Genomic DNA, 25,198 nt, shown 5'->3' with positions numbered 1-25,198 from the left:
GGCGCTCTTTTTACTTTCTTGATAGTGTCTTTTGAAGCAAAGCCCAAAACTTCAATTTTGAGGAAGTCCAATCTGTCTCTTTTTTATCTTTGGTTACTTGTACTTTGCTGTCATATCTAAGAAACCATTGTCAAATCCAGGTTCACAAAAATTTACCCCTATGTGTTCTATAAAACTAGTTTCATTGTTTTAACTCTTCAATTTGTGTCTCTAATCTATTTCAAGTTAATTTTTGTAGATGGTGTGAGGTCGGGTGTCTAACTACATTATTTTGCATGGGGATATCCAGTTGTTTCCCTGCCATTTGTTGAAAAGACAATTCATTCCTCATTGAATTCTTTTGGCACCATGTTGAAATCTGTTCACCATAAGTATGAGGATTTACTTCTGGATTCTCAGTTTTACTCCATTGAATATCCTTAGGCCAGTACCATACTACCTATTGTACCTTTGTAGTGAGTTTGAATCTGGAAGTGAGAGTCCTCCAAATTTGTTCTTCTTTTACAAGATTGTCTTAGCTATCCTAGGTCTCTTTTAGGATCAATTTGTCAATTTCTGTAAGTAAGCCACTTGGGAGTTTTATGATGACTGCACTGAATCTAAAGATTAATTTGGGTAGTATTGCCATCTTGATTCTCCCAGTTCATTTACTTGGGATGTCTTCCAGTTTAACTCAGGTTATCTTTAATTTCTTTCAATAGTGCTTTGTAATTACAAGAGTATAAGTTTTACATTTCTTTGGCTTATTCTGTTCTTAAGCTTTTTATTCTTGCTGATGGTCTTTTAAATGGAATTGTTTGCTCATTCCTAGTGTGCATAAGTATATTTGTTTTTTGTATATTGATCTTGTATCCTACAACTTTGCTCAACTCGTTATTAGTTCCAACATTTTAAGACTATTTATTTTAGAGAGAATGAGAGCTCACATGCAGCAGAGTCATGGAGGGTGTTGAGGAGGAGTGACAGAGGTGGAGGGAAGAGGAAGAGGGAAAGAATCCCAAGCAGACCCCATGCTGGGCATGGAGCCCAACACAGAGCTCAGTTTCACAACCCTGAGATGATCACCTGAGCCAAACCCAGTCAGATGCTTGACTGAACCACCTGGGTACCCCTAGTTCCAACATTTTTTAGTGTTTTTTTTTTGAAGATTTTATTTATTTATTCATGAAAGACACACAGAGACAGAGAGAGAGACAGAGAGAGAGAGAGGCAGAGACACAGGCAGAGGGAGAAGCAGGCTCCACGCAGGGAGCCCGATATGGGACTTGATCCTGGGACTCCAGGATCACACCCTGGGCCAAAGGCGGGTGCTAAACTGCTGAGCCACCCAGGGATAACTTTTTAGTGGTTTTCTCAGGATTTTTAATATATAAGATTGTATCATCTATGAATAAAGATAGATCTACTTCTTCCTTTACTATCTGGATGCATTTTATTTCTTTTTCTTGCCCAATTTCCCCAGCTGGAACTCCAGTACAGTGTTGAATAGAAGTGGTGAGAATGAATAGCCTCTTCTTGTTCCTTAATCTTAAGGGAAAAGCTTTCATTTTTTATTAAGTATTCTGTTAGATGTAGTTTTTTCAGGTATGCCCTTTATTCAGGTTGAGGAAATTAATTTCTATTCTTGGTTTGTGTTTTCATCATAAAAGGGTGTCGAATGTTTTTTCTGTCTCCTTTAAGATTTACCATTTTGCTTTTGCCTTTATTCTATTGATACATAGTGCATTACATTAGTTAATTTTCTGATGCTAGGCCAACCTTGCATTCCTGGGATGAATACTACCTGGTTCTGTTGTATAATACGTTTTATATGCTGCTGGATTAGGTGTTCAAGTATTCCTGAATACACTTGAGTGTTCTAGCATCCTTCCCTTTTGTTTTATATTCATGAGCTATTGCTCTGTAATTTCCTTATATTTTTGTCTGCCATTGGTACTAGGATCATACTGGTCTCATAGAGTTAGTTGGGAAGTATTCTCCTAATTTTTGGAAGACTGTGAAGAATTGGTGGAATTCACCAGTGCCTCCATCTGGACCCATGCTTTTCTTTTAAATAGCTATTTAATCTCTTTCCACATTTCTGTTGACATTTTCTGTTTTGTCTTGAGTCTATTTTTGTGATTTGTCTCTCTTTAGATATTTGTCCATTTCAACTTAAGTAATCTAATTTATTGGCATATAGTTGTTCATAGTATTCTCTAATAACCCCTTATTCCTGCCACGTCGGTAGTAATGGCCTCTCTTTCACTTATGATTTTGGTAATTTGAGTCTTCTCATTTTTTTAAAGATTTTATTTATTTACTCATGATAGAGAGAGAGAGAGAGAGAGAGAGAGGCAGAGACATAGGCAGAGGGAGAAGCAGACTCCCCACAAGGAGCCCAATGTGGAACTTGATCCTGGACTCTGGGATTACAACCTGAGCCGAAGGCAGGCACTCAACTGCTGAGCTACTCAGGGGTCCCTCCTCATTTTTTTTTTAATACAGCTAAAGTTATGTCCATTTTCTTCTCTTCAAATAACCAACTTGGTTTCATTGATTTTTGTCCTTTTTTTTAACTTCTGGGGGATGTTTTTTGTATATTTTTTTTTATTGGAGTTCAATTTGCCAACATATAACACCCAGTGCTCATCCAGTCAAGTGCCCCACTCAGTGCCCGTCACCCATTCACCCCATCCTCCCACCCACCTCCCCTTCCACTACCCCTTGTTGGTTTCCCAGAGTCAGGAGTCTCTCATGTTTTGTCTCCCTCTCTGATATTTACCACTCATCTTCTCTCCTTTCCCCTATAATCCCTTTCACTATTTTTTACCATTGGTTTCTCTGTTCAGTAATGTCCATTATCTATTGTTTCCTTCGGCTAGCCTTGGCTTGCTCTTCTTTCTCTATTGTCTTTTTATTTAAATTTAATTAGCCAACATATAGAACATCATTAGCTTCAGATGTAGAGTTCAGTAATTCATCAGTTGCATATAACACACAGTGCTCATCACATCACATGCCCTCCAATGTATCCATCACCCAGTTACCCTATCCTGCCTCCCCTCTAGCAAGCCTCGGTTTCTTTCCCATAGTAAATAGTCTCATTTTTTGCCTCCCTCTGATTTCTTCCCATTCTGTTTCCCTCCTTTCCCCTATGATGCTTTCTGCTGTTTCTTATATTCTTCATATGAGTGAAAACATATGATAATTGTCTCTTTCTCTATTTGACTTATTTTGCTCAGCATAATACCCTCCAGTTCCATCAACATCAGTGTAAATGGTAAGATTTCATCCTTTCTGATGGCTGAATAATAAGTATCCCTGTGTGTGTGTGTGTGCGTGTGTGTGTGTGTGTGTGTGTGTGTGCGCGCATCTCACATTCTCTTTATCCATTCCTCTGTTGATGGACATCTCGGCTCTTTCCAGTCTGGCTATTATGGAAATTGCTGCTATAAATGTTGAGGTACAGGTGCCCCTTCAGGTCACTACATTTATATCTTTGGGGTAGATACCTAGTAGTGCAATCGCTGGGTCTTAGGGTAGGTAGCTCTATCTTTAACTTCTTGAGGAACCTCCATACTGCTTTTCCAGAGTGGCTGCACCAATTTGCATCCCCACCAACAGTAAGAGAGTTCCCCTTTCTCCACATCCTTGCCAACATTTGTTGTTTCCTGACTTGTTAATTTTAGCCATTCTGACTGATGTAAGGTACTATCTCATTGTGGTTTTGATTTGTATTTCCCTGATGCTGAGTGATGTGAAGCATTTTTTCATGTGTCTTGGCCATTTGTATGACTTCTTAGAGAAATGACTGTTCATGTCTTCTGCCCATTTCTTGACTGGATTATTTGGTTTTTGGGTGTTGAGTTTAAGTTCTTTATAGATCTTGGATGCTAGCCTTTTATCTGATATGTCATTTGCAATTATCTGATATGTCGTTTGCAAATTATCTTCTATTCCATTGGTTGCCTTTTAGTTTTGTTGACTATGTCTTTTGCTGTGCAAAAGCTTTTTATCTTGTTGAAGTCTCAATAGGTCATTTTTGCTTTTGGACTCCCTTGCCTTTGGAGTCATGTCTAGCAAGAAGTTTCTGTCTGTGTTCTCCTCTAGGATTTTGATTGATTTCTGTCTCACATTTAAGTCTTTCATCCATTTTGAGTTTATCTTTGTGTATAGTATAAGAAAATGGTCCAGTTTCATTCTTCTACCTGTGGCTGTCCAATTTTCCCAACATCATTTGTTGAAGAGCCTTTTTTTCTCCTGGATATTCTTTCCTGCTTTGTCGAAAAATAACTGACCACAGAGTTGAGGGTCCATTTCTGGGTTCTCTATTCTGTTCCATTGATATAGATGTCTGTTTTTATGCTAGTACCATACTGTCCTGATGATTACAGCTTTGTAATATAGTGGGAAGTCTGACACTGTAAGACTTGTAATGCCACTGGCTTTGGTTTTCTTCTTCAAAATTCCTCTGATATTTGGGATCTTTTCTGATTCCATGGGATTATTTATTCCACCTCTGTGAAAAAAGTTGATGGTATTTTGACAGGGATTGCATTGAATTTGTTGATTGTTTTGTATAACTAGACATTTTAATAATATTTATTCTTCCAATTCATGACCATGGAATTTTTTTTTCATTTCCTTTTGTCTTCCTCAACCTCTATTGTTTTAAGGTAGATTATTGGTTTGAGATCTTTTTAATATAGGTGTTATAGCTAAAATTTCCCTTTAAGTACTATTGTAACTGCATCCTGTAAGTTTTGGTATCTTGTGTCTTTGTCTCAAAGTATTTTTTAAATTTCCCTTGTGATTTCTTCTTTGACTTCTTGGTTAGGAGAATATTGATTTCCATATATTTATGAATTTCCCGAATTTCTGTAATACTGATTTTTAATGTCATTGCCTTATGTTCAGAAAACATACTTTATATCATTTAAATCCATCTTAGTTTACTGAGGGTTGTTTTATTATCTAATAAATGTCCTCTCCTGGCCAATGTTTTATGTTTACTTAAGAATGTATATACTATTGTTGAGAGACTCTTCTATAAATATTATATCTAGTTAGTTTATAATATTGTTCCAGTCTTCTACTTTTTAATTGACCTTCCTATTCATTCTTCTCTTTATTGAATGTGAAATATTTAAGTCTCCAACTATTATAGTTGAATTGTCTGTTTTTCCCTTTACTTCTGTTGTACTTAATACATTTTTCAGCTATTAGTTGTATTACATTTATAATTGCTATATCTTCCTGATGGATTGACTCTTTTATCATTATAAAATGTCCCTCTTTACCTCTAGTTACATTTTGTTTTAAAATCTCTTGTCTGAGATCAGTAGTCACGTGAGCTTTCTTATGGTTACTGCTTGCATGATATATCTTTTCCATCCTTTTGAATCCAAAGTGTCTTGCCTATAGACTGCATATAGCTGGATCTTGTTTTTGATCTAGTCTGACAATCTCTGCCACTGATTGGATTGATACATTCACACTTAATATAGTTTGGATTATATCTGTTATTTGACTTCTTTTCCCTCCTATATCTTTTGTGTTCCTCTATTTCTTTTACTTTTTTGCTTTGTGTTAATTCCTTTAATACTTTTTCACTATATTTGAGTTATTGCTTCATAGTTATCTTAAGATACATCGTATCAGAATCTACTTATAATTTATACCAACTTAATTCTAGTGAGCTATAGAAGGATTACTCCTTTAGAGCTCTATGCCCTTTTTGTGCTATTGCTATATATATAACCTCTATATATGTTATGAATCTGATTATATTGTTATAATTATTTTATATAATTTTAGGTAATTTAAAGAGGAGAGAAGAGCTAGTATATATTTATAGCTTTTGTTATATTAGCCTTTATATTTACCATTTGTTTCTCTTCATTGGTTCTGAATCAGACCTTTCCTCAGGTATGTCTTTAAATATGTTCAAACAGTGTCAGCCAAAAGCATGGACAATAGGCTCTGTGAATGATTGTCAGTCCATGCATGGCACAGCTAAGAGTTAGCATTCACATTGCAGATTTGTGTTTTTGGCCATTTATTAGTAGATGACCAAAAATGTCTTGTTCTAATAATCTCAGTAATTTACAGTTCTATCAAATTAAAGTTTCTGTGATGGTGAAGTGGTCTGTATCTGTGCTTTCCAACATGAGAGTCAGCAGCCACATGTGGCTATGGAGTATTTGGATTAATTTTAATTTCTATTTAATTTTAAATAGCCACAGCTACAGGCTTTCATTTGGGACACTGAAGTTATCATCTCAGGTGTACTGTTCCTTGATATTGTGATTCAACTTTATAAGGTAGATCAAAGGGAAGAACCTCCCCCCCAAAAGATATGTGATAGTTTCATTTATTATATAACTTATATCTTGAGGGAGGCAGGATGGTGGAACGGTAGGGGTCCTTATTTCATCTGCCCCCCTAAATTTAGCTAAATAACTTTCAAACCATCCTGATCACCTATGAATTTAATCTAGGATGTAATGAACGAACAGCTGGAATGCTACAAATAGAAAAGTGACCGCTTCTTCCAGGCTAGAAGTGTGGAGAAGAGAGGCAGAAGGGATATATTGGGAGATGAGACATATCTTTATCAGCCATCTAAAAATTCAAACACAGATTGACAGAGATCTGATACAAACACACCCCTGCAGGGCCATGGCCAAGAGATGAGAAGTAAACAAAGTCCCTGAGATCTGCTAGGGGCACAATTACTGGACGCATGCTCTGTGCTTGCATCTCACTGAATGCCAAACAGCCAGTAGGGAGAGGTTCTTTTTCTGCTTGTGGGAAACAAAGGAAATCTTCAAAGCTATAATCGGAAACATTTACCTTATGCAGAACAGCCTTGAGTAAAGGGAATGGAACACACATTGCTCTTCACAGCAGATTTTTCAAAGAGTGTGCTTCTAAATGTCTTTACAGACTCTCAGAATCTTTCCTCATAGTCTTTGAAGTAAGGAGATAGAAGATCCTATTATCCTCACTTCTCATTAAAGCATACCACCTTTCATTGTTTCCAATACATGGTTTTCAGGCATATATTGATGAAAGCCAAACTGCTTTCGGATGAAAGAGACATAAACAAAATCCCCGTGGGATAAAGCATCATAACAAGATTGTTTTAGGTTTTAAATTTTTTGCAAGAAATTTCCATGTTTCCTGTTAGGTCGGTATATGTTAATGTCTGTTGTCATTTTCCCACCTCATATTAAGATACACAGTAATATCATACACTATCTTTTTGTCTCAAATAATGTGATAACCATATCCCAGGTGCTTCCAAACACTTTTTTTTGAAAGCCTGTTACCGTTTCAATGTAATGAAAGCCTGCCCTGCAAAGCCTCTGACATTTAACATTTCATTTTCTCTGGGGCCATGTCAACAGTATAATAAGGAACAAAAGAAATTATAATGTTCATCCCTAGCCTATCATGGGATTTTAAAAAAATAGATTTGAAGAGATCTTAAACATAATTTTCCCTCTCAAGGTAAAACATGCTGCAAAGAGAAAAGTTAAAAGTCACTCAGCTTAACATTGTAAATAAGAATAAAGCCCACAGGTAAATGAAGTTTTCCTGCAGATAAATTAACACTGCCTCATCTGTTGGTTCCCAGGTCATAGATCTCTACTGGGGCATTGATGAAGATGAATGGGACAGCCCAGAGCTCCAGAAGACTCGCATGAAGCTGCTGGAGGATTGTTTGAAAACTTCTGCAGGTCCATGTTTTGTTGTGGGTATAAAAAAACTAATGCTTTATATGAAATTGTAGATGACTGTGAGAATTGTTGTTGATTTGTGATTTTTTAAGGGACTTTTAATTATTTTGAATGAGGAAAAACTACTGGCTTTTCTGTGTCTATTTAAAACCTTTCAACTGTCTCCTTGCCCTCAATGTGTGAGAACAAAACCTTCAGCTTTCCATAAGAAGCACTGCAAATTAACGGTGAATAATTTGAAGTGGTAATCGAAGGGATGACTGGGGTTTGACAACCATTGCCGCAACACCTTGTGATCAGCAGGAAGGATGACTGTGTCAGCATAGAGTCCCTACCCTGGAACCCATGTTCCATCATAGTGTATCCATGTCTTGACACTAGGGTTTTTGGTAATTTTGTAACACACTGACTGAAACATTGTTAAAGTAAACCAATATGTGAGGTCAAGTCCACCAATAGAAAAGGTAGAAAAAAAATGTATCTTTGGAGTGATTTTCAGCTAGGTGTTCATTAAAAGCTACAAATTAATAAATTTTTCAAGTGAAACATTGTTTTTGAAAGAATATCCACTTTTCTATCTAAATGCAGTGATAGTAAGAAAAGTAGGTCATTCTATAGCAGGTGATTGTGTAACATCACTGACTTAATTTAGCTTAAGAAAGAACCTTACCCTGAATCCAAAAAGATTCTAGCAATGGATAAGGAAGTTGCTCCTCTCAACACAGAATGTTCTGAGGCTGATAGATGAGTGTTAAAATTACTAGTGAATGCTTCGAAGAAATTATCATACCATTAAAAGCTAAGTTGGCTTAATGTAGCAACAAGAGTTTTTCATATTTATTTATCTATTTATATTCAGCTCCACCTAGGATTAGGAAGACAGATGCTATCAGAAATCTGACCAGTTGATAGGGAAGTTCTTACTGAGGATAATAAAGTGCATAAAAGCTCTGTAACATTTTTAGTATCAGTATATGAATTGTTCACTTATTTGCCAACTACTTATTAAATGCTGCGCCAGGAATTGCACTTAGTGCTGGGGATATGGTAGGTTGACCCATACAAAATGGTTATTTTGTGTGCCACTTAGGACTTAACCTTAGATTTGAATTAAGAAGATAAAACCCCTGCCCTTTAGAGCTAGTTCGCATTCTTCGGTAGGGTCAAGGGGAGAGGGCAGGCAAAAATGAAGGAAATAAGCAAAGTCACAAGTAGCATGGAGAAGAATACAAAAAAAGAGGGAGAAGAGGGAACACCCATGAGGGGAGAGAGTTGTTATTTTCAGTAGAGTAGTTGGAGAAGGCCTTACTGATAAGGTAAGGAATATCCATGAGGGGAGCTAAGAAGAGGGATAAGAAAGGACCAGGTAGATTTCCAGATCAGAACATTCCGGAGAGAGGAGTTGGGACCATGGTTGGCATGTACAGGAAACAGTAGGAGCAAGAGGGGCGAAGAGGCCGTAGATTTTGATTTCAATGACCTGAGAAGCCAGAGTGTTTTGAGCAGAGGACTGAAGTGATCTGATGTATTTTAAGGCCTACCATGGTCTCCAGGTATAGGTTAAAGGGCAGAACATGGAGCCTCCTCAGAATGCTAATAACGTTGGAAGCCCAACAAAAACACATGGCTTGGAGGGTTGAAGAATGGGCATGTAAAAACTGTGTCCTAGAGTCTGTACAGAACAGAAAGTCCTGAAAGCCATGTTAGATATCTGAGGTTCTATGGCAGGGGAATTAAGACTTTTTCTGTGGATCTTCAGAGGACAGAACAGGGCCCAACAGATGGAAAGTACATGGAAACAGGCTCAGCACTAGGTGAAGAAATTGGAAGATACAGCATTCACTGCTTTTGAGATCACAGATCCCTGGGTTCTGACATTTCATAGCTGCGTGACAGTGGAGGAGTTTCTTTATTACCCTAAGTCTCAGTCTCTTGATCTGTGAACTAAAGATGATGATGATAGTCATCTAGCTCCCGGGGTCATTCTGAAGATGAAATAAAACTCCAGAGCACTTTTGCAGAGTCTCACCTACACAGTCCACAGTAAGTATTAGTTTTGAAGGATAACAGTGATGACAGGTAACAGCTATCTAAAGATGAAATCACCTGGCCCAAATTATAATGGGTGCATCACCAAGAAAGTTGTCATCAAAGGAGAGAATACAAAGCAGTCTGGTAGAGGTATAGCAGAAGAGATTCAGACTGTGGAAGACAAGTGAGACCGGGTTCCCTGATGCTTGGAAAGCCAGATTTGGGAGGTGTGGCCTGGGGAGTCACAGTTGTAATGCCCTCCACAGCTCTATCCTGATCCAGCCTCAAAAATTCAGGAATGAGAGAGACATTCTCCCTCATTTTATCCCCCTGGGGCATGTCCTACTGAAACTAACAAAAATGAGTCATAGCCATTAATTCTAAAATGTATTGGTAAGGGAGTGAGTAAAGACTGAAGATTTCAGCAGATTCTGAGAGTAAAGGTTAAATACTAGAACATCAGGGACAACCTCACTAAGTGTAAACAAATGATTTATCCCTCCGCCTGCTCCCTAAAACATGTGAAACCCAGGGCAACCATGTCTTCTGTGGAGACAGCTAGGATTCTTCACCCCAGTGATCCTAAATCAGGCAAGACTTACCTCACAGCTTATGGGAAATGGTACCTCTTTTCCAGCCTTTTTGCTTGTAACTATGGCAGCAGCAGGTGTCTAGGTGTCCCTTCTGAGTTCCACTTTCCTCGCCCGGTGCTCCATTGTGGTACTTCTAGAAGTTGTGATGACCCCTGTGGATGCAAAGCGTGGCATATTATTTTCCCTAATGCTAACATTTTTGGCAAGGAAATTCACTACTGCTGAATGAAAGTTTTTATATTTTCAAAGGCTTTACAAGTATTAACTCTACATTAGGTACAAATGAATTAAGTACCCAGAGAACTGAGGCCCAGAGGGAACTTGGATTTAAATATTACATGTGCTTGGCTCTTTCCAACTTCCTTTCCTACAAGTTGTGCTTTGGGATATGGCCCAAGGCCCTGGCATCACACGGGCTATGCCCACCCATCCAGGATTGCTGTCTCATACAGCTCTCTGTGCACTGGTCTTTGATCCCAAGGATAGAATGGAGTAAGGTGCCTATATGCAGGTCCAGTTCCACCCTCAGAGAATTAACTCAGGAGACATGTCATACTGAGAAAACAAACATCATTTTTTTATAAGTAAGGCACCCACAGTGAGGAAAAACCCAGAAGTTTTATTTCACAACCTGAATTGGAGCCCTGGTTCTGACAGAGAGGTTAACTAGCCTCACCATGCTTTAATTATCACCTCCATAAAATGGGGAAATAATATAAGTAAATGTTGAATGAATATCAGAAGTTTATAGGAACCAGATGTGATATGAGTTCTTTATAAAGGGCTACACAACCATTAGTTATCAGTATGTTGTGATTTAAATTATTTTCAAATGAAAATAAAATGATTTTACTCATAATGGACATTTCTGTGATATTGGATATTTTTCCCTTTGAAATTGATGATGATAGTCCACATATAGAAAACACTAAGACTTGATTCACACCATCAAATATTAAAGTCAAATATTAAAGGGGTTTTGAGTATGTTCTTTACAAACATTGTAAAATATAGAGAGTGTATATTCATTTGCTAGATAGGAATTTGCTGGAATTTACTTAGACCTTCACCTGCTCCCAAGGAAGGATTTTGACCAGGACTGCCCTTAACAAGAAGACAGCTTACAGTTGAGTACAGAGTCATTATCGCAGAGAACTGCCTCAGTCCCTCCCCACCAAAATATGGAAAGGTTAACAGAATCTTCCCCATCAACCTGTCCTATCCACTTAATCCATAAAAATTCCTTATGAAGTGGGAGAGGAATATTGTCTTTTGAAGAGAGAGAGTTCTCTCATCCCCGTCCCTCTTCATGATGTGTGTTTATGGAGAGGGTTTTCTTATCATTCTTCCAAATTTGGAAAACCCAAAAAGAATTGCTTGTGATATCTGAGTATTAACCCTGGACCTTAGGTGAAGTCCTGTCTCTTGGCCCAAGTTGATATAAAGCAGCCGCTCTCCTGGCTTGAATAACTGGGAGTTTGAAAAGCTTCCTTATAGAATTAGGGGAGCTGTCCCCCAAGTATGTAGGAGCCGTGGGGGATGCAGACAGCATCTCACTACATTGCCCCACTCCAGAGTGGATGATGTAGAGATTTACTGGAGGAAAGGCACTGGCAGACTACCCGAGGGGGGTCACCCCAGGCCCATGCGGGGAGCCAGTTCAAGGAGTTCTGGGTGCTACTGGAAGGTAAGAGGAGATACCAGGTAAGAGGAGATTCCAGAACTTCACATTCAAAGGGTCATTCCCTATCTCTTAGTGTCGGGACAAAGAGAATGCTGCCTGTGGTATGCTTTGTCAACTCCTAGAAGTCTCAGGAAGCCACAGCCCATACAGCATCTTCTTTAGGATACCATATATACACAGACATAATTTGTTAGCATTGGATAGAGAAGCAGCTGAGACCAAAAGAATGGGACTACTGCCATCATTCTTACCTGAGTGTAAGGGGACGCCAAACCAGACTTCCATCCCTCACCCCTGCATACACATCATCAGTGGTCCAGACGGTCCAGACAGAGAACAGAGAGCAGGACACACTCTTGCCTGCCACAGGCAGCTCCTGGCAGCTGCACTGAAGACGATGCACAAAGTGGGAAGAAGGGAACTCAGAGACATTTTCAACTGAGCTAAATTTCAAGCCAGAAATATGAAAACAGAAAGAGTTGGACCGAGAAATCTATCCATTATTGAGAAATTTTTTAACTTTTTCCACTAAGCAGGGAAGTCAAGATGAAACAAAGCAAGGTCCATAGTTGTTACTGGTAAAAATGAAACTCTTCCATATTTGTACATCCCTGAGGGACACTATTGAATGAAACCTGAAGCATAAAGATCAGTTCTTTATCACCTGTGTCCCCACTTGCCTTCAAAATTAAATTATGCTGCCTTAATGGTTCAAATTCAGTTTGGTTGAAGTGATTTTCAGTTAGGGAAAACTGTACAGTGAGAGTTCGGAAATCATTGAATTTGACAAAATGTGTTCTTATGACAGTTTAGCTTTGGAAAATATCCACATTCCAGCAGATGATTGATTTACCATTTTAGGTATACTAAATTAAACATGAAAAAATAATACAAATGCTTAGTCTTGGTGTATACTTTAATAAAATATACAGGGTTTTTATATGATTTAGTTCTCATACTTGTATGTGTATGAGATGTATTAAAATGTATTAAAAATAGAAAAACAGTCATTGATTTGAACTGGAAAATCATTTAAATTAATCTAAGTTTTTTAAGTCCTTTCTTTAAAACATTAAAGAAAAAAATTCATCTAAAACCTTAAGACTCTATAAAATTAAGCTTGTCCATTTGAAATCAACTAGCTGTCAGTAGCTCTAAAATAAGTTCCGGGGATCCCTGGATGGCGCAGCGGTTTGGCGCCTGCCTTTGGCCCGGGGCGCGATCCTGGAGACCCGGGATCGAATCCCACATCGGGCTCCCGGTGCATGGAGCCTGCTTCTCCCTCTGCCTGTGTCTCTGCCTCTCTCTCTGTGACTATCATAAAAAAATAAATAAATAAATATTTAAAAAAAATAAAATAAGTTCCAATTAGGTTCCAATGGTAAATTACCTCATCATTACCAAAGGAATGTTACAGTGGGCAAACACTGAAAATTATTATTGAAAAGACAATTATCTTGGTAGAATCCAAGAAAGCCCTTTCATTCATTTGTGCTAATTATATATATGTTTAAGCCACTGTTTTGCAGTTCATATGGTATGATATGTTTTGTGTGGTAAAAGAAATTATGGTAAAAAGAGTTATGGAGAAAGGAAAGTGAAAGAGCAATCAATCTCTGTGTAACTTGGTAAGAAAAAATGTTCTTTGAAAACTGTAATCCAAAGGACTTATGCTTCTGAGTAGAATTTCAACAACTTAAAAAACTATAAACATTCTATTTATAGAGAAATAATAGAGCTATGAAGACATAGATGATTAGGCAAGCTAATTTCCAGAGAGAAAAGCCCTTTCTTGGTGAGCTGGCTTTATACATGGAGGAGCCCCAAAGTCTCAGCAGTCTTCTCCATGAGACACGTGCTGATCAGTGGGTAGGTAGGATGGAAAAGCAGTGGGAAGTCTTCTTCCACAATCTCTTGGTGTTTAGAAGACAGAGTGCACTAAAACCTAACATGATTATTCAAACTGTGCCACTGACACATTTTAATTCAACTAAAACTACAACCTAGGTGTTACCCAATTCAAATACTGATGAAACTAATTCATTAGCCTCTTATCCTGCCAGTCTAACATAAGAAGAGGGACCTATAAATATCAGTTCTTATAAATACAATGCCCAGACAAAAATAGACACATAGATAAATGGAATAGAGAACCCAAAAATAAACCACACTTATATAGTCAATTAATCTATGACAAAGGAGCCAAGAATATACAATGGGGAAATGATGGTCTCTTCAACAAATGGTGCCTGGAAAACTGAACAGTCTTCTTTACACCATACACAAAAACATCAAAATGGATTAAAGACCTACGGTGAGGCCTGAAACCCTAAAACTCCTAGAAGAAACATAGGCAGTAATCTTTTGGACATCAAACTTAGCAAAATTTTTCTAGATATGTCCCCTCAGGCAAGGAAAACAAAATCAAAAATAAACTGTTGATACTATACCAAAATAAAAAGGTTTTGTACAGCAAAGGAAATGATCAACAAAACAAGATGACCAAGATGATAGAGTTGGCAAGCAAAAGCAAATAACTATTTGAAATATTAATGAAAATAGAGAAAAAGATAGGTAAAATAAATGAGAAGATAGATAATTTCAACAAAGAAATGGAATCTATAAAAATACAAAAGAATCGGATATTTTAGAATTAAAATATACAGTATCTGAAAGTTAAAACTTAATTGATAGGCTTAATAGTAGACTCAATACAGTAGATGACTAGATTAGTGAACCCAAAGGGATGTCAATAAAAAAATATCCAAATTGGGGGTGCCTGCAATGGCTCAGTCAGTTAAGTGTCTGCCTTCAGCTCAGGTCATGATCTCAGGGTCCTGGCATCAAGCCCCATGTCTGGCTCCCTGCTCAGCAGGGAGTGTACTCCCTCTCTCTGCCTCTGCCCCTCCACCCAACTTGTGTTCTCTCTTGCTCGCTCGCTCTCAAGTAAAATCAAAAAAAAAAAAAAATCCAAATTGAAGCACAGATTTTCTTTAAAGAGTAGGGAAGACAGAATGAAGTAGAAGCAATAGGTGAGGCACAAATCATCTCACATAAGTATAATTGGAGTTCCAGAAAAAGAAACAGGACATGAAAGAAATAACAAGTGAGAATTTTCCAAAAACTATTTGAAGACATCAACTCGCACAGGTTCAAGGAGTCAGTAAACCCCAAGCAAAACAATTGCACCTGAGCACTTTGCAGTAAGCTACTTAAAAGCAAAAATTAAAAAAAAAAAAACCTTAAAGCCCATCAGAGAATTGTCAAAAGAAAATGAAATGACATCTTTAAGGAGCTAAAAGAAAAAAACAGCCAAGTTAGATTGGTCTACCTAGTGGAAGTATCCTGCAAAAGCAAAACTGAAACAAAGATGTTTCCAGACAAAAACAGAAAGACTTTGTCATCAGCTCATCCACATTTGAAGAAAAACTAGAAGATGGCTTTCAAAAGCCTTAGAGAAAATGACCACAGAGAGAAAATTGAATACATAAGAAGAAATCAAGAGCACTGAAAAGGATAAGGTGAAAGGCTATTGAGTGTTAAGCAACAGTAATAATGCTGTGTAGAGACTGTAACTTATAAGGAAGGAGAGGTAAGACCAAAATTTTTGCTCAAAGGGCAAAAGGGACAAATGTAGTCTAACCACTTTTGAAGGTGGTCTTGCATTATTTGGGAAGTGATAAAATGTGTTTGATAAAAGTAAAAATGAAAGTTGATCTGTAATAAGTCAAGGATGAATATTATACCTATATGTACCAGAACCACTACATAAGGATGCAAAATGATATACAAATTCCATGTAAGGAAATCAATAGAATAACTCCTTTAAAAGAAGACTGGAAAAGAAGAATAAAGAATGGGTACAATAAACAGAAAGATGATAGCCTTCAACCCAACTATTTCATTAAATGTAAACAGACTAAACACTCCAAATAAAATACAATTCAAATATGTGCTGTGCACTAACCAAAAGAAAGTTTTATCAATACCACACAGTAAGCTTTAAGCTAAGAAGATAAAGGAACATTTCATAATGATAAAAAGTTCAACTCATTGAGAAGATATAATAGGGGTGGCTAAGTCAGTGAGGCATCTAACTTTTGATTTCAGCTCAGATCATGATGTCAGGGTTGTGGAATTAAGCCCCACATCAGGCTCCATGTCAGGTTCTCTCTTCCTCTCCCTCTGCCCCTCCCTCCACACTCATGCTCTCGCTCACTCAGAAAAAACAAAAGCTATAATATTCCTATATTTATAACCATCTAATAACATGGCTTCAAAATACAGGCACACCTCAAAGATATTGAGGGTTTCATTCAAAACCACCTCAGTAAAGTGAGTATCACAATAAAGTGAATCAAATGAATTCTCTGGTTTCCCAGTGCATATAAAAGTTATGTTTACACTGTATTGTAATCTATTTTTTATAAATTTATTTTTATTGGTGTTCAATTTGCCAACATATAGAATAACACCCAGTGCTCATCCCATCAAGTGCCCCCCTCAGTGCCCATCACCCAGTCACCCCCACCCTCCCCCCCCGCCCACCTCCCCTTCCACCACCTCTAGTTCGTTTCCCAGAGTTAGGAGTCTCTCATGTTGTCTCCCTTTCTGATATTTCCCACTCATTTTTTCCCCTTTCCCCTTTATTCTGTTTCACTATTTTTTATATTCCCCAAATGAATGAGACCATATAATGTTTGTCCTTCTCCGACTGACTTACTTCACTCAGCATAATACCCTCCAGTTCCATCCACGTCAAACAAATGGTGGGTATTTGTCATTTCTAATAGCTGAGTAATATTCCATTGTATACATAAACCACTTCTTCTTTATCCATTCATCTTTCGTTGGACACCGAGGCTCCTTCCACAGTTCAGCTGCTGTGGACATTGCTGCTAGAAACATCGGGGTGCAGGTGTCCCAGCGTTTCACTGTATCTGTATCTTTGGGGTAAATCCCCAGCAGGGCAATTGCTGGGTCGTAGGGCAGGTCTATTTTTAACTCTTGGAGGGACCTCCACACAGTTTTCCAGAGTGGCTGCACCAGTTCACATTCCCACCAACAGTGCAAGAGGGTTCCCTTTTCTCCGCATCCTTTCCAACATTTGTGGTTTCCTGCCTTGTTAATGTTCCCTATGCTCACTGGTGTGAGGTGGTATCTCATTGTGGTTTTGATTTGTATTTCCCTGATGGCGAGTGATGCGGAGCATTTCCTCATGTGCTTGTTGGCCATGTCTATGTCTTCCTCTGTGAGATTTCTGTTCATGTCTTTTGCCCATTTCACGATTGGATTGTTTGTTTCTTTGCTGTTGAGTTTAAGAAGTTCTTTATAGATCTTGAAAACTAGCAAGATAGGTCTGATAGGTCATTTGCAAATATCTTCTCCCATTCTGTAGGTTGTCTTTGAGTTTCGTTGACTGTTTCTTTTGCTGTGCAAAAGCTTCTCATTGTGATCTATTAATAATGGCATTCAATCTAAAAAAAACCCACAATGTATTAACTTAAAAAAATTTTATTGCTAAAAAATGCTAACCAAAATCTGAGCTTTCACCAAGTCATAACCTTTTTGCTGGTACTGTTTGATAGCATTTTACACCAGTACAACTTGTTGAAAATTGGAGCTAATAGGGATGCCTGGGTGGCTCAGCAGTTGAGCATCTGCCTTTGGCTCAGGGAATGATCCTGGAGTCCCGGTATCAAGTCCTACATCGGGCTCCCTGCATGGAGCCTGCTTCTCCCTCTGCCTGTGTCTCTGCCTCTCTCTCTCTCTTTGTCTGTCTCTCATGAATACATAAAATCTTTAAAAAAAATGGAGTTAATCCTCTCAAACCCTGCCAGTGCTTCACCAACTTACTTTATGCCCTATTCTAAACCTTTTGTTGTCATTTCAGTAATCTTCACAGAATCTTCACCAGACATAGATCCCATCTCAGGAAACTACCTTTTTTGCCCATCTATAAGAAGCAACTTGTCATCTGTTCAAGTTTTATCATGGGCTTAAAGCACTTCAGTTCTATCTTCTTCAGGCTCTAACTCTGTATTTCTTGCTCTTTCCACCACATCTGTAGTGACTTCCTCCACTGAAGTCTTGAACCCCTCAAAGTCATCCATGAGGATTGGAATCACTTCTTCCAAATTCCTGTTAGTGTTCTTTTATTTATATATACACTTATATTTCATTTTTTCCATGAATCACAAATATTCTTAGTGGCACCTAGAACCATGAATCCTTTCCAGAAAGCTTTCAATTTACTTTACCAGACCCACCAGAAGAATCACTGTCTATTCCACCTACAGCTTTATAAAATGTATTTCTTTAATAAGACTTGAAAGTTGAAATGACCCCTTGATCCACAGGCTGCAGAATGCTTGTGTTAGCAGGCAGGAAAATCACATTAATCTCATTGTCCACCTCCATCAGAGCTCTTGGGTGACCAGGTGGATGATCAGTGAACAGTCAAATTTTCAAAGAAATCTTTCTGAGCAATAGGTCTTAATGGTGGGCTTATTCAGTAAACCATGTTGTTAACTGATGTGCTGTCATCCAGGCTTGGTTGTTCCATTGACAGAACACAGGCAGAATATATTTAGCACAATCCTTGAGGGCCCTAGGATTTTTGAAATGGTAAATGAGCACTGGCCTCAACTTCAAGTCACCAGCTCTATTAGTCCCTAACAAGAGAATGAGCCTGTCCTTTCTCTGAAGCCAGCCACTAACTTCTCTCTAGCTATGAAAGGGCCAGATGGCATCTTCTTCCAAGAGACACTGTTTTGTCTACACTGAAGATCTGCTTTAGTGTAGCCACCCTTGTTAATTATCTTGCCCCGATCTTCTGGGTAACTTGCTAGAGCTTGTACATGAGCACATGCTTCTTCACCTTGTACTCTCCCGTTACAGAGATGGCTCTCTCCCTAAACCTCATGAACCACCCTCTGCTTAGCTTCAGATTTTCCTTCTGAGCTGCTTCACCTCTCTCAGCCTTCGCAGAATCGAAGAGACTTAGGGCCTTGCACTGGATTGGGCTCTGGGTTGGGGGAATGCTGTGGCCAGTGTGATCTTCTATCCAGAGAGGCATTCTCCCTGTCAGCAATAAGTCTTACCATTTTTTATCACTCATGTGTTCACTCAGGTAGCACCTTTACTTTCCTTCCAGAACTTTTTTCCTTTGTATTCACCATTTGACTAGCTGGTCCAAGAGGCCTAGCTTTTGGCATGCATCCCTCACTAAGCTTAATCATTAGCTTTTGATTTAAAGTGAGAGACGTGTGACTCGCTCTTTTTCACTTGAACACCTGGAGGCCACGGCAAAGATATTAATCAGCCTCATTTAAATATTATCGTGTCTCAGAGAATAGGGAGACCCAAGCACAGGGAGGGACAGAGAACGGCCTATTGGTAGAGCAGTTGGAAGACACACAACACTTACCAACTGAATTAACTGTCCTCGATGGGTAGGGTTTGTGCCCCCCCCCCCAAAACAATTAGAGTAGTAAGATCACAGATCATCTTAACAAATACAGTAATGAAAAATTTTGAAATATTTCAAGAACTAACCAAAATGTGACACAGAGTCACAAAAAGCGAGCAAATGCCCTTAGAAAAGTGTGCCAAGAGACTTGTTTGATGCAGGGTTGCCCTAAACCTTCAATTTATAGAAAACACAATTTTCTGCAAAGTGTGATATGGTAAGGTATGCCTGTATAGAAAGAAAAGCTTGACAGAACTGAAAGATAAATAGTTGGAGACTCTTATAAACTCCTTTTGGGGATTTGAGTTAACGAGCAGGAAACAATCAGTAAGTACATGGATCTGACAGATAGGACCCACAATGACCTAACTGACATTTATATTGTAGTTGTTACAACCAATAACTACAGAATATAGCTCTTTTCAGTTACAGATAGAATATTTGCTAAAGGATAATGTGTGATTCGTCCACATGGCAGGTAATAACACAAGTCAACAAATTTCCAAGGATTGAAATTACAGTAAATGTGGGCCCTGACCTCAGTGGAATTAAAAATAAAAATAATAAATCACCACAAGATAAAGATAACTGCAGAAACTCCAAATATGTGGAATTTAAGCAGCAGAGTTCTAAATAACCATGGGTGAAAGAAGATATATCACAAGGGAAATTTTAAAATATTCTTAACCAACTAAAATGAGAACAACATATCTAAATGTGCTTGGTTCAGCTAAAGCAGTGCTTTAGGAGGAAATGCATAGTTTCCAACGCGTATATTAGAAAAGAAGAGCGTTTGGCAATTAATGACTTAATTGTCCATCACAAAGAAGCTTGAAAAAAGGAAAATTAAACCTGAGGAAATTAAAAAAAAAAAGAAAAAGGGAGGTACACTCATCAGAATGCAGCAACTTTCAATGCAAAGATTCTCAGTACCATTTGCACCTCTAAAGATGAAAGGATGATGAGATTCCAGAACTGGAAAGAGCCTTGTGATCATCACATAGGTAAGGGTAAAAAAAAAAAAAAAAAAAAAAAAAAAAAAAAAAAAAAAAAAAAAAAAAAAAAAAAAAAAAAAAAAATTCCTATGTTTCAAACACAGGTAGAAATTGAGACCCAAAGAAATGAAGGCATCCAGTATTATCCTGAGCTCCTAAAATATTCCAGGTTCTGTGCTGAGCACTATACTATTTCTTATCCTAACCTGTTGTTACTGTTGGTTTTCCAGCTCTGAGGCAGAAGCCATTTCTTTAAGTTGCCTGAAGTCTTGAGACTAGTAAGAGATGGAGCCAGGATTCCAACCCGGGTCTCCAATTCCAAAGCCCATACATACACCCGTGCTCTTCCTACAAGACCCTAAATGGTTACCTGGCAGCCCTTTCTCACAGTATATTTCTTCTCAAGCTGTAAAAGCCCAGGAATTGGAGGCGCCTGCATGGCTCAGTCAGTTAAGGTGCCTGACTCTTGGTTTCGGCTCAGGTCTTGATCTAAGGGTCATGGGATCGAGCCCTGTGTGGGCTCTGGGCTCAGCGCAGAGTCTGCATGGATTCTCTCTCCCTCTGTCTCTGCTCCTCCTCACCTCTCCTCTCTAAAAAAAAAAATAATAATAAATCTTTAAGGAACAAAAATAACACAGGAATTGTACTATAATGCTCTGTTTAAGTTTTGTGGGGTTCTTTTACACACGGTTGAATGAGTTAGATAAAATAATCATTGGTCTATTGTGCACTATGCTTTTCTCCAGTGGGGAATGTAGCTATTTTGCCCAAGGCTTTATTAAAGGTGCTTAAGCTAACCATGAAATTCTGTAATAAACTTTGACTTTTTAATCTAATTTCCCTGGACAGAGGAACTTGAAGCTGCCAAAATCTGTGTTTGCAAATGCCATACATGCAAATTGTGAAAACAGCATAAAGATTTCTTAGATTTTTTTTTTCTGCCTTACACCTACCCAGTATCTATTTACTCACAGTGCAAGATCCAGGTCTGCTGTACCAAACCAACCTATAGCCCTCATGCAGCTTGGAAGTGCACAGAGTTGCTCAATAAAATAAAACAACAAACCTCCTGGACTACCTGTCATGTGTAAGACTCTATGCTAAGTTCTCTAATGAATATCTGAATGTTCTGTGCTCAGAGATACAAAAAATAAAGAATAGACTGTCAGTGTCCTCCTAAGCCCCAACTAAACAGAGAAGCAGATGTGTATGCAGGTGAACATGATCCGGTTTGACAAATGCATCAACATAGTGCTAGACAAGTAGTATGGGAGCAAAAGGGAGAAAATGACTTGTTCTGACTCTGTGGTCAGAAAAAGCCTGCAAAGGAAGTGATATTAGCACAGAATCCAGAAGGACTAAGAGCCTTCCATCTCTAGATCTAGTGCAGGGAATGTGAGGGTGCCGTAATTATCCAGAGACCCAACAGTTCCTGAATGTAGTTAGAATACAGGCATCATGACAGAGCATGGAGGAATGTGAGGCAAGAAATGGAGTTTGAGGCCAGGCCTTATGAGTAAGTCTCAGCTTATGCTTGTTCGCCGTGAGGGGGACCTTCTCTTCAGATAGCTGACTCTGGAGGTAGTGTTGTGAAGAAGCTAGAGACCGCGGAGCCCAGCTCATGTCATGCAGGTGACATTATCCAGGTAAAAGACTATCTGGTGTGGTAAGAGGGAAAATAGAGAGGTGGGCATAGATTAGAGGCATTTAAGTAGTAGAATTGATATCAGGATGCCTGGGTGGCTCAATTGGTTAACATCGGACTCTTGATTTTGGCTCAGGTCGTGATTTTAGGGTTATGAGATTGAGCCTCGAGTCAGGCTCCACAGTCAGCACAAGTCTGCTTGAGATTCCCTCTCCTTCTGCCTACACCTCCCCCCACCACCATCCCCTGCTTGTGCACACTCTTTCTGTCTTAGAAAAAAAAGAATAGAGTTGATGTTGACTGTTTAAATGGGGGGCGGGGAGTGAAGAAGGAGGATGCATACGCTAATACCTAGGGCTTATGCTAATACTCAGGGCTCTTCCATCCATTCCACCATCATAGACCCTTAAATTACACACAGAAACACATCATAGAATAACCTATGCAATCCAACTTTACGAAATGTTTGCTGAATATAAAATCTATATTAACCAGCAAGAGTGTATAATATTTGTTAAATCGCAGTCTGTTTTCTTCCTGATTCTTTTCTATCTTAGACAATATGTGAGGGGAGTAAAACCAGTAAGCAAAAATGAATAAGGAGCATGTTGAGTCACAAAATCAGTGTAGACCATCAGAATTCTATGAACACTTCTAGTATTGGTTTTTACCTTTCTTCTCTCAAGTATCAGGAAAGGAGCAATTTTTTGAGCATCTATTATGGGTCAAATGCAAAGAAAACTCTGGCAGTGGAAGTCAAAGCAGGTGCTCTCCTAGCTTGGAAATATGCACAAACATGGGACAGCCCTGTGGCACCTCTCTGTTCTATGGCCCCTTCTTTGTCCTCAGCTGTCCACAGCAGCCCCTGCAATACCAGGAGGTCCTTCCCTTCTTCCTGTTCTTTCTCTTCTTTCTCTAGCACCTGAGGTGCTGGGGGAAGTGCAGGTGTGGTTATAGAAACATCACTGCTCCTCCTTCCCTTCCTGCTTTGCTATAATATGTTGAAAAACCATCTTCACAGCCATTCTGCATAACAACTGAATGGCTTGAGGCAATTTAAATATTTCAGCATTTTTATTTATTTACATACATTTCTGATTATGGATGAGGTATGGCTTTAACTTTTCATATTAACTTGGAGAGAAAGAATCTCTGCTTATTTTTACTTAGTTTAGCATTTACACATTATCTGTATAAAAAAAGGCATGTGAATGCTTGAGGTTTTCCAAACCTGTCATTAAGTTCAGAGTTTCTTTTTTTTTATTTAAGATTTTATTTATTTATTCACTAGAGACACAGAGAGACAGAGACATAAGCAGAGGGAGAAGCAGGCTCCCTGTGGGGAACCGTATGCGGGACTCGATCCCAGGACCTGAGCCAAAGGCAGATGCTCAACCACTGAGCCACCCAGGTGCCCCAAGTTCAGAGTTTCTGAACTAGAGTCCAATACTCATATACCACCATCAATATTATACATAATTTAAAAGTTATCTTTTCATGCTGTGAATTAACCATGGTGCTTTTTTTAACTATAGAAATATTTTCTTGCCCAAACATGGGTGTGGGCTTGTGGATTTTTACCTGGCTTTGTAAGAGGCAGCTGAGTAAGCATTTGGAAGAGGCTTTGAATTGAACTATATCCCTGAGAAAATGGATATTAATTGGTCTCCAACTTAAACCAGTTATAATTACAGAGATGACTCTGACTAACCAAAGGGAAGTGATTGCATCTTAATTGCCTACAACAGACTCAATGAAGTACTAGACTCAACTTTTTCCAAAATGGAGAAGTATAAAAAGAATCTGTCTATATTAGTCATTATATCCATTTCTATACTTTATTTCTTCAAGACAGGAATAATAATGAGACTAGAGCTTAATTATAAAATGTTCAGCCCAGCCTTAATTTTTAGTAGATTTATAACTGTGGTTCTGTTTGTTTGGGTTATTGCTAGTAAAAAAAAAAAAAAAAAAAAGATTCTATTTATTGATGAGAGAGAGAGCACAAGCCACCAGGGGAGGGGCAGAGTCAGGATCATGACCTGAGCCAAAAGCAGAGGCTTAATGGACTGAGCCTCCCAGGCACCCCTAGATTTGAAACTGTGTTGTCTAGTGTGAACACACCTACAGATTTAAGTGGTATTTGGTTTTTAGTCTGCCTATAGGAACCTGTACAGTGTAAGTAAGATGAGGGTCTTGCTACCAACACGGACCCCCATACGTTCTTTTACTTTCTTATTAGTCATAATCACTGTGTTTTCTATTTCCTCGGAATAGATGGCCAAAATAGTTTCTTTAAGAAAGTTTAAGACGGAAAGCTTTTGCCATTAATTTTTATCAATGCTATTATAATGATCTCTGCTTTTATCCTAATTAAATGTGTTGAAGTTTCTCAGGAAATTAGGCAAGAGGCTTCCCTTTTCTCACTTTATTGTGTATAATCAATAATTATGGTTGACACAGACTGGCTTGTGTTTACTAGAGGGTACCAGGTGTCTCTCACCTAGTTCTCCTTTTTTAGCATTACAAACCAATCAACTGAATTTATGTTCCATCTTTTTGTTCCCCTGGAGAAAACCTTAAAATATGTACTGATATTCTATCTCCATTTGCCCCATAGTGCAGAATAATTTTTCCTTTCTCAAAAGTTTTTGTAATGCAAAGAAATGAATTCTTACAATGGAAAACTTTTTGTATTTTTAACAATGGCTTTCTAGAATGAAGCAGAACCGTATTCATGGTAATAACAAAGTGTGAGGACAAAAATGCAGTAAGTTTTAGGGAGTCAAAAAGTCATTTCTATTTCTTAAAATATTGTTTTTAGTAAGAAAATTAATAGTTCATAGTATATTGAAAATATATACAGTGAAATCACTTCACATCATTGTTAGGTGCAATTAAACTAAGTTTTATCTTAATCCTAATAATAGTACATTTAATAACTATTTAGGTCTTATCTTACTACCTAATTATCTCTACCTCAACACTTATTTAAACTAAGCACACATCTTTTAAAAATGTCCAGATCATATTTAGAGACTTTTGAACCTAT

General features: G+C 38.2%; 1 protein-coding gene across 2 annotated transcripts in view; it reads left to right on the top strand.

Annotated features, from left to right (window-relative positions):
• The window catches only part of NWD2 (NACHT and WD repeat domain containing 2), a 174,772-nt gene that overhangs the window by 77,012 nt on the left and 72,562 nt on the right, over window positions 1-25,198 (top strand). Inside the window, exon 3 of one of the 2 annotated variants that reach the window (XM_038533507.1) lies at window positions 7,625-7,741. In XM_038533507.1, coding sequence (XP_038389435.1) covers window positions 7,625-7,741 — 117 coding nt within the window. The remainder of the gene's footprint in view (window positions 1-7,624; window positions 7,742-25,198) is intronic. The other variant, XM_038533508.1, reaches the window with a different exon arrangement.

The sequence above is a fragment of the Canis lupus genome, chromosome 3 (assembly GCF_011100685.1).
Source record: "Canis lupus familiaris isolate Mischka breed German Shepherd chromosome 3, alternate assembly UU_Cfam_GSD_1.0, whole genome shotgun sequence".
NCBI lineage: Eukaryota > Metazoa > Chordata > Mammalia > Carnivora > Canidae > Canis > Canis lupus.
The sequence above is the reverse complement of the archived record's forward strand: the minus strand, read 5'-3'. Positions and strand labels throughout refer to the sequence as shown.